The sequence below is a fragment of the Balaenoptera borealis genome (assembly GCF_965194805.1).
Source record: "Balaenoptera borealis genome assembly, chromosome: X".
In the NCBI taxonomy this organism is placed as follows: Eukaryota; Metazoa; Chordata; class Mammalia; order Artiodactyla; family Balaenopteridae; genus Balaenoptera; species Balaenoptera borealis.
Window position 1 is genome coordinate 43,133,465 of NC_138881.1, and position 9,975 is coordinate 43,143,439.

At 53.8% G+C, this 9,975-nt stretch overlaps 1 protein-coding gene across 1 annotated transcript; it reads right to left on the reverse strand.

The window, feature by feature from the left end:
- Positions 1-1,635: 1,635 nt before the first annotated feature.
- KCND1 (potassium voltage-gated channel subfamily D member 1) lies at positions 1,636-9,685 on the reverse strand. The gene is made up of 7 exons (XM_082376320.1): positions 9,465-9,685; positions 6,869-8,114; positions 4,991-5,153; positions 4,805-4,888; positions 4,618-4,716; positions 4,096-4,346; positions 1,636-3,011 (listed from the first exon to the last, which is right to left on the reverse strand). The coding sequence occupies exons 2-7, from the start codon at positions 7,987-7,989 to the stop codon at positions 2,783-2,785; spliced, it is 1,947 nt and encodes a 648-aa protein (XP_082232446.1). The 5' UTR covers positions 7,990-8,114; positions 9,465-9,685; the 3' UTR covers positions 1,636-2,782.
- Positions 9,686-9,975: the final 290 nt, after the last annotated feature.

Consider the following 9,975-nt stretch of genomic DNA (forward strand, 5'->3'; position numbering starts at 1 on the left):
TGTTTTCTGCTCATGAGACTTAATGGGAGGAGAAGACTCACGTTTACTGGGCTTATTGTGTTTAGGACACTGTGCCAAATGCCTGTGCACATTATCACATTGAATCTTCTCAGGACCATCTTACTTGATACATGTATCCCACTCCCTACTCAATATTTGTCCAGCACTACACACCTAAAACTGAACTTATGATAATAATTGTAGTTAACCTTCACCAAGTACTTACTATGTGCCTGTCACTGTGTGCTCAACAGCTTTGATGTTCCCTTTGACAGTGAATGAATGGCACCCCCTACAGCCTTTGCCCAAGGCAGAAACCTGGGAGTCAACCCTGACTGCTCCCTCTTCCTCAACTCCCACGTACCTGTCAATCCTAAATCTTGCCAATCCTATCTCTGAAATCTCTTGACTTTCCAACTCTTACTGCCACGATCCCGTCTAAGCCACTGTCACCTGCCAACTCGGCAACTGCAAAAGCCTCCTCACTGTTCTTCCTCCCTCCAGGACTGGTTCTCTATAACCCACTCCCCACAGCCAGAATAATCCTTCTGAAACACAAAACTCGTGATGACTTTCCTGTTTATAAGCCTTCAGAGGTCCCCATCCATCATCCTTAGGATGAAGTCCACATGTGTATCATAGCTTCAAAGGCCTTTTGTGATTTGGCCTACCTCTACATCCTCACCCTCATCACAGTCTCACACTCTCCTCATCAGCTGTGCGGAACCACTTCAGTTTCCCAAGGCCCTGAGCTGGCGCTCTAACCTCCAGGTCATTGCACATGCTGTTCCCTCTGCCTAAAACATTTTCACTCTTTTGTCTTTTGCCTGGCTAACTTTGACTCATTGTTCGGCCAGGTTAGGTTCTCTTGCCATCTATATGCTTCTGTAATCCACTAATCTTGGTTCTACTACACTATATTATAATTGCTTAATTGCCTTCCATGCTCACCTCTGTAGGTCAGAGATGATGTCTACTTTGCCCATTTTTGTACCCCTAGGGCTAGCACATGATATGCAGTTAATAAATATTTGGTGAATGAATGAATGATTATTTCACAGATTAGCAAATTGAGGCAAGAGAAGATAAGTGATTCTCTTACCCAGGGACTGGAATCCAGGTCAACCTGAATCCAAGGTCTGTCTTCTCTGTGCTCCACAGAGCTCAGTTACACTAGTCTAGTATATCCAGTAGTCCAGAAGAGAGAATACAGGTAGGGGACATCCACAAGGAAGGGGAATTCGCCAAACTGAGAGATGCTTTTCATCAGGGTTCAGTTCAGAGCCGTTTGCTGTCAGGAAGCCTGGGTTCAAGTCTCCTCTAACCAAGTGTGTGCTGCTTTGGGTCTCAGTTTCCCCATCTGTGAGTGAGGGGGCTAGAGCAGATTATGTCCATGGGGCACGTCTCAGGACCTCCTAGCCTACCTCACTGGCTGCAGATTCACCTCTTCGAGCACCCTCTTTCATTTCTCCTAGATCCCCATCTTCCACAACACACCAGCAACCATCGACCTCCCATACCTTTTCCCATAACAGCCCTTCTACTAGTTAAAAGGAATTGAAATTGGAGTATTTTCAACCCCTCCAGCCCAACCCAGCCCCAAACCCACAGAGCCAGGAGGTGCTCATCCTCATCTCTCCTCTCAGGTTTTATTGACTGATGGAAACTACATCTTTGTCAGCCACCAGCTCCACAGGGACAGTGCTGGGGACAGGGAACCTGAGATGATACCAGATTTCAGCCTGAGAGCAGACAGAGAGTTCTGGAAGGTGACCGAAGAGGGAGAAGAGAGAGGGATATGTGAACAGGCATTGTCGGGGAGGAGGAGGAGATCAAGAAGTTCCTCCTACCTCCTACAACTCCCAGAGCTCAGGAACAACCCAGGCTTCAGCCCCTGCCACTTCTGGACTCCTGCCCAAGAACATGGAATCAGCCCATGATCTCCAAACACAGCCCAGCTCTTGCCAGCTGCCAGGCTTTTATCTCAGCCAGTCCAGACTCCAGCCCAACCCAGGAAGGAAGCAAGCCAGAGAAGAGAGAAGGAGGAGTAGTTAGAGGTGGCCCCTATGATTAGGGCAGATGTAAATACTGCAGCAAACTGGGCAGAGGCTTTGCATAATGTCACGGCAGCAGCTGCTATTGCTAGAGTTTGCTGGGGGCCCAGTGGAGGACGGGGTTGCGGGGACCCGTTTCCAGCAGCCAGGGAAGGGGGGTGGTGTTTGTGCTATCTGTGTGTGTTGGGAAAGGCAGCCTGACCCCTGAACCAAGGTCACTGCTGAGGCCACAGCCCATGAAGCCTGTGGTTGCATTCCAAGCTTTGGAATTTGAGAGTTGTTGGGCCCGGTGGAGGGTGGGGACTTCTTCTAGAGGCCAGATCAGAAGTGAGGGTTCTCTTCTCTGAACCCCCAAACGTCCACAGCTCAGCCAGAGAGAAGAGGAAGTTTCACCTCTTCTTCTTGGGCCAGAACTCCTGAGGGGAGGAGCATGCAGGAGGCCCGCTTGGGTAGAGGGGCCAGTCCCAGTGTGCTGGGGCAAGGAGGCTGGGGGCCTGAGGAAGTCCAGTGCTTCAGCTCCCACAAGGAAAACTGTCTGGGGTAGGGGAAGTTTCCCTTTCCCTGGCTATTTCCCCACCAGGTGGGCCATTCCATGGAACTCCATTGCATAGTTCTCAGTGGGGGGCAGAAGGGGTCTCCAGGCTGCCCTTCTCTGCATCCCCAAAATATGGCTTTGGAAGGGAGCCTCCAAGAATTGGGAGAGCGCTCTGGATGGGCAGGCCCGTCCCTCAGAGGGAAGAGATCTTGACAGTCTCGGGAAGGAGGCAAGGGGTACCCAGGCTGGAGTTCCTGAGGGTGCTGCTGGCCCCACTGCCACCACCGCCAGGGGAGGAAGGTTGGCTCTCATCTGGGGTGTTGGCAGGAGGGGTGGGGATACTGATGATGGCAGCCACGAAGTCCCGGCTGTCGCAGTTCAAGTCAAGGCTGTCATGGGGCTTGGCATTGAGGCTTGAGCGGCTGTGGATAAGGGTGGGAAGATGGAAGGTTCTTAAAAAGTCATCTTAATACTTGCCACGACAATCATGACATTTATTGAGTGCCTACTGGGTCCCTGGCACTGTGCTAAATGCTTCCCCTGCACCCTCAATTATGGTGGTGCAGAGTGAGGGCTCTGGAGTCAAATAGTCCTGATCCCACTTCAACCACGCTAAACCTCTGTTCTCTCATCTGTAGCATGGGAATAACAATGTTTTCTACCTCACAGAGATGTTGTGGAGATTAAATAAGATAATAAATGATACAAAGTGCTCAGAGTAGTGTCTGCAACATAATGAGCACACACATAAAAGTGTTATCTATTGTGGTTACTCCTCGCAGTGCCAGAGTCCTCACAACAGTCTACTGTAAGATCTACACAATCTGGTCCCTGTTCCTTTCTGATTTTACCTCCTACCACTCTCCCTCTCACTCACTCCACTCTACTCACAGAAGCTTCCTGGCTGTGTCTCTAACATGCAGACCCATTCCTGCCTCAGGGCCTTTGCACAGGCTGTTTGCTCTGCCTGGAAAGCTCTCCCTCTAGGTATCCACATGGCTCATTCCCTCTCCTCCGTCAGATCTCAGCTCAGATGTCACCTCAGCAAGACCTTCCCTGACCACACTGTTAAAACTGCATCACACCCTGTTCTACACTCTCTATCCCCCATCCCTGATTTATTTTTTCTCCTTGGCACTTAACACACTGCATCATCTGTGTATTTGTTTTTTAACTGTCTCATCTCACTAGAATAGAAGTTCCATAAGCTCAGGATTTCTGTCTGTTCTATTCACTGCCAAAATTGAACTAAACTCCTAAACTAAAGTGAATTCCAAAATGCCCCAAATTGTGCCTAGCATACAGTAGATGCTCAATAAATGTTTATTGAAAGTACAAATGAAAAATGAGGAGTTCCAGACAAGATAAGCCCAAGCTTCCAGCATGGAGGAGTTTGGGTTTGAGCTTGACTTGCTAGGAGGCCTGGAGTCATGAAATCTCAGACCCCTTGGTCCAAGCTCTGAGCTTCCCCGGGAGAGGGGTTGCACAGCAGGTCAGCGTGCTTACCTCTGAGGGGCAGGGCTCCTCCGCAGCCCTGCCAGCGTGTCCAGCTCCTGCATGCTGCCACGGCTGACCGAGGCAGTGGAGTTGGCAAGGCGGATGGCACGGCGCTTGGCTCTGCGGGGGCAGCAAGAGGATAGCAGGCTGCCAGGCCCCACTGGCTGGGAGGACACGGAGGTGCTGCGGCTGGTGCGGCCACCCAGCGAGACAGCACCCAGGGCCTCACTGAAGGTTAGCTCATCCGTGAACTCATGGCACTGTGGGCAGAAGGGAGGCATGGTCACAGGGCACCACAAGGAAGCTGACCTCACCCCCAGGCCTTTGCTTAGGCCATTCCTTCCTTTCTGTAAGTCGCTCTCTCTTCCCTTCCCTTGCCCACCCTTCAAGGCTCAGCTCTACTGGGGCCTCTTCCAGGAAGCCCTGTGTGATTTCCACAATTAGTAGTGAGCCTCCCATCCCAGGAGGGAGCTGGCTTGGTGGCAAAGGGACCCCCTTCATTCTGCCACACCACCTCTCATTAGGCCTCACCGTTGTCTTCTCTAGACAATGCAGCAAGTGGTGATGTTGCTGCTCAAAGGCAGAACGGTTCCTGACACACAGCGCCTGTTCTTCCCCACTGCTGCTGTCCTGGAGCGGATAGAGCAGAGGGATGAGGTCAGCACCTTCCTCCTCCCATCACTGCTCACCTCCCACCCCAATCCAGGCCCCTAGCCACCTCAAGACCCCCGTTCTGCTTGTACTGCAGGAAGGCGTTGGTGGTACCACTCTTTGCCAACCGGATCCTTGCCAAGCGCACCTTCTGCAGAGAGAGGAGGAGATAGAAGGTCAGGTGGGCAAACATAAGAGTAGACCGGCTTGGGGTGTGGGGAATAGGAGGTACTCAGATGGAAGGTGCAGTTACCTGCTGTGCTCGGCGCTTGTCAGCACGCTGGTTCTGGTGGTAGATGCGGCTAAAGTTGGACACAATGACTGGCACAGGCAGAGCAATGACCAAGACGCCACTGAGTGAGCAGATGGATCCGAAAATCTTGCCAGCAATGGTGCTGGGCACCATGTCTCCGTAGCTGGGGCCGGGGGAGGTAAGCCAAGGTCAAGAAAAATACCCACCCACCCCTCAGTCCCCCACTGCATCCCATCCAACTTGACTCACTCTGCAACCCTGGCCAGGCACTCAAACTCTCTGGTCTCAGTTTCTTGCTCTGCAAAAATTGGGGAATGACCTCTCTGGCCACCAGTGGGGGTCAAATGAGGAATGGGCCCTCAGCCCCTACTGTCTGCTGCCCCCATCCAAGCCGTGCACCGGGCATCTGAGTCAGCTGGAAATCTATTAATACCAAGCATAGGGGGGAAGGAGGAAGTCACAGGCAGTAAATATAGCCTCCCGGAGAGAGAGTCCCACCACCACAAGCCAGCTAAGGGGCTCTGAGTCCTGGGAGCAGTGCTCTGTTGGTTTTGCTTGTGTCTGTCTTACCTTCTCTAGGTAGCACCCCGTCTTATTCCCCCAGGGGAAGCCTTGAAACTGTCCTCATATTAAAAAATAGGGGGGGAGCCTTGAAACTCCTCCCTCCCTTTCTCCATACCACTCCCCCTCCCATGGAGATGGAGCAGAGCCAATCTTACCAACTTGTTTGGTTGGGGGTGGGGGGAGTGAAGCTCAGCAAGGTTCCATAACTGATTTGCTCAAAATCACACAGCATACTCTTGTTCTAACCACAGGACCAATCAGATCCCCTCCACAGAAACGCAGCCTCTGCAGTCTTCAGCCTCTAGGCCTTTGCCCCCAACCCCCTCCCCCAGGATGCCTCTTCCTTATTTCTTTACTTTGACTCATTTGAAAGTCTCTCCAACTTGGCCATTTCTGGCTCTGTGATGTGTCATCTCTGACTGTGTCCTCAACTATGAGACATCCTCCCAGGGTTGTTGTGAGGACTGAATAGGATAAAAAGACATCAAAATACCCAGTTCCAACCTGTTCTCAGTGCTCAGTATTTGTCAATACAATCCTGAAACTCCAACCAGAGTTAATTTCTACTTCTTAGAAAACTTAAATCAATTTTTCTGTTCTACTACTGAGGTACTGAGTAATCCCAATGTATCCGTTCAACAGATACTGAGCAGCAACTGCATACCTAATCCCAGTGATAGGAATTTAGAAAAGGACCACAGTATCTGCCCTAGACAATGTCTTTAAGAACAACATGAGTTTGGTGATTTCATTTGATGCATTTATCCCATTTCCTCTCAAGGACTGGCAGTAAAAAAAAAAAAAATGATGCTGAAAATATCTTGTTCTGGGGAAACATCAAGGAATCACCGAGCCACAGAGGTAGTGCCCCACACAGCAGATGAATCTAAAGGGTTGAGAGACATGGGTCCTCAAGATGGAAAAAGGGGTGATAGAAAGCGAATATCTATTTATCCTGTACCAGAAACATTCAGATAACTTTCATAACCATGATGTCACTGAATCCCCTCTGGATGTTGAAGGGATCATCATTTCTCATTTTGCAGAGGGGAAAACTAGCCCAGAGAAAACAAGGTCAACAGAAAGAGTGCAGCTAAGACCATCGTTGAACCCAAGTCTCCTGACCTGAAAATTAAGGCATTGTCAGAGCTGGGAGGGACTTGGAGATTAATCCAACTCCCTCACTTTTTACAGATGACCAAATTGAAGTTCAAATAGAGAGAGAGAGATCATTTATCTAACCTTTTTAATTTTACAGAAAAGGTGAGTGTAATTGACTGATCGGGCAGCTCCCTACACAGGGTCTGCACTCACCCAAGTGTGGTCATGGTGACAATGGTATACCAGAAGGCCGCGGGGATGCTAGTAAAGTTGGTCTTGTTTGTGCCCTTCTCGGCATAAAACATAACAGTGGCGAAGATGATGATGGCCATGGTAAGGGAAAAGAGGAGAAAGCCCAGCTCAGAGGCACAGCTCTTGAGTGTGTAGCCCAGAATCCGCAAGCCCTGTGAGTGCCTGGAGAACTTGAAGATACGGAATACCCGGAACACCCGCAGGGTGACAAAGGCGCCCGAGACATCCTCATTCTTGGGCACAAGGAGCCCGATGTAGTAGGGCAGGATGGCCACCACGTCGATGAGGCTCATTACACTCCGCAGGAAGCGGCAACGGCTAGGGGCCGCGAACAGCCGCAGAAGGTATTCACCTGTGAATATGAGTACACAGGCCGTGTCCATGCAGAAAAAGGCCAGCGGGAAGCGCTCGCCGCAGGGCTGCTCCCTCGGGGGCCGCCGTGCAGGGCCGCGGCACGGAATGGTCTCAACCACGTTGGCGATGACCGACACGGCGATGAAAAAGCCGGTAACGTAGTAGAAAACGAGGGCCGCGGTGCTCGTGTGTGGGTTCTCGAAGGCCCGCCAGAGCCGCTGCCGCAGGGAGCTGCCAGCCGGCAGGGATGGGCCGTCCCCGGCCTGCTCGGCCTCCTCGTCCTCCGCCAGGCGCTCAGCGTTCTCCTTCTTGCGGTCCCGGTACTCTTCGAGGCAGCAGTCGCCCACGAGCTCAGGCACCAGGCCATAGAAGGCCAGCTCTTCGTCAAAGGCCTGGATGCACTCCTGCCGTGGGCAGTGCAGTCGGCCCGTGCGGTAGAAGTTGAGCACGTGCCGGAACATGTCTGGGTCGCGATCAAAGAAGTACTCGCCTGAGTCGGCGTCATAGAAGAATTCCTTTTCAGAACTGCCCAGCAGAGTGTCTGGGTAGCGGTCCAGCGTGTTCTTCCAGGTCTCAAAGCGCCGTCCGCTCACGTTCACCACCAGAACCTCATCCCCTCGAGATGCCTTCACCCCCGGCGCAGGGGGCAGGGGCTGCTGGGCCAGGGGCAGCCAGCCCACCGCGGCCGCCCGTGCAAAAGGCAGCCATGTGGCCACGCCTGCTGCCATCCTGCCGCGCCCCAGGCCCACGGAGACTTGGGGGCGGGGGTGGCCTTTAGGAGAATGTGGCTGTCTCCAGGATGGTGGAGGCTTGGAGAGGCCCTGGGCCACTCGCACAAGGAAACTGGGGGTGTCTAGAGAGGCCAAGAGGAACCAGGAGGAGGAACTAGAGAGATGGGCAAGGGCTTGGGGGACATGTAGAGGGTCTTAGAGGGACCAGGGCGATGTCTTGAGGGAGTGAGAAGGGGCTAGGGGACATGGAGAGGAGCAGAAGAGGGGCGTCTAGAGGTGCCAAAAAGGATCTGAGGGAGTGTTTAGAGAGACTGAGATGATTCCAGAGGGGTCAGCACTGCCTGAGAGGTATCTGGGGGTGTCTAGGATGAAGCAAGAAACACTGGGAAGTTGTCCACACTCTCAAGAGTTCTGAGGGAAGGAAGAAGGGACTGGAACTGCTTAGTGGGGTTGGAGAGGGGATCGGGGCATCCGGAGGGGGTAGAAGTGGAACCAGAGGTGTTTGCAAGAGGCTGAGAGTGTCTGGAGGGGGATTCTGAAGGAACTGAGAGAGGTGAGGAGGGTTGTCCAAACTCTCAAGACTTCTGGGGAGAAGATAAGGGGGTTGGAGCCCCTTTGTCGATCTAGGAAAGGGGTTGGTGCATCTAAGGGGTGGCTACAGAGCCAGGAGTTTGTAAAGAGGCTGAGAGGTGTCTTGGGAGTGCCTAGAGCTGCCAAGAATAGCCTGGGGGTGGGGTGTCCACACTCTACCGGAGTTCTGGGGAAGGAAGGAGAGGTGGGGCCCCCTAGCGGGGCTGGAGAAGGGGGTGGGGTATCTAAAGGGTTAGATATGGGGCCAGGTTATTTTTCAGAGGCTGAGAGGTGTCTGGTAGAGAAGGGTATCCAGGGGGGCTGAGAAAGCCTGGTCCACCCTCTCAAGAGTTCAGGGGGTAGGGAAGGGACCTGGAGAACCCCTCAGGGCTGGGACTCAACTGGAAGGAAGTTGGGCACAGCCCCAGAGCAGCCAGAGAATCAAAAAAGACTAAGATAAGAGGAAGATGGGGTCCCCCTCAAAATGGGTTGGAGAGCAGGGTGGGGTGTTGAAAGGGTGTGTCTGCAGGGAGGGGGGGCTCCTGGGCCTTACAGGAGCCCAGGAAGGCCGGGATCAGGCTGCGTCCCACCGTTGGGGGCTGGTCTGGGGAAACCACACCCCGAGGGGCTGGTGGTATGTGCTGGGCAGCGGCAGAAGCAGCAGCGGCAGCAGGACGAGAGGAGGAAGAGGAGAAGCAGCCACAGCCAGGCCTGGGAGAGGAGAAGGCAGCACAGGCAGGAGGAGGGGGCTGGGTCCCTGGAAGGAGGCTCTGGAAGGACAAGGTCCAGTAGGACGCGTGGGGACTGTCCCAGGATGGGCTAGGGCCTGGGGGCTGGACCAGGGAAGGACAAGGACAGCACTGTTGGTGGCCCCCTCCCCCTCCCCATAGGGCCGTCCTCACCTGTGTCCCCGCTGCAGCAGCGGCAACAGCGGTGGGGCTGAGGGTACCAAACACCGGAGCTCCTGCCCCACTCTGCAGAGCTGCCCAAGTTCTCCACCTCCTCTGGCTCTCTCTCCCCGCCCCTCTGAGCTTGCCGGGAGATGGAGAGAGAGGCAGGGAGGGGCCTCGTGGCTCCCAGAGCCCCCTCCCCTAGGACTGCCTGAGAGGGACCCTGGGGAGACTCCGCCTCCTACAAAGCTGGTTGGGCCTCAGTCGCGTCATCTGGAAAATGGGGGTGGCAGGGAGCTTTGCCAATTCTCCCCACCTCCTTCCTGGACTCCCCCCTCTTCCTGCCCAGATCCTACCCCCTCTGCCCCCAGGGGCCCCCACCCCCACCCGTCTGAATCAGCAGCACTTAGCAGATCCGATCGATGGGGAGGCGTCTGTTAATGGCCCCAGAGCGGGGAGTGCCACGGGGAATGATGCAGCGCTGTGTCCCCTCCCTGCCCCCTAGGCTGGAGAAGGGGGGGTG

Bases quoted from the DNA above. Each gene is read 5' to 3' on its own strand.
- KCND1 (XM_082376320.1), bottom strand. From the start codon at position 7,989: ATGGCAGCAGGCGTGGCCACATGGCTGCCTTTTGCACGGGCGGCCGCG. The intron at 4,889-4,990 runs GTAACTGCACCT...CTCTCTCTGCAG, and splicing joins ACAAGCGCCGAGCACAGCAG to AAGGTGCGCTTGGCAAGGAT. The intron at 4,717-4,804 runs GTGGCTAGGGGC...TATCCGCTCCAG, and splicing joins AGCAGAACGGGGGTCTTGAG to GACAGCAGCAGTGGGGAAGA.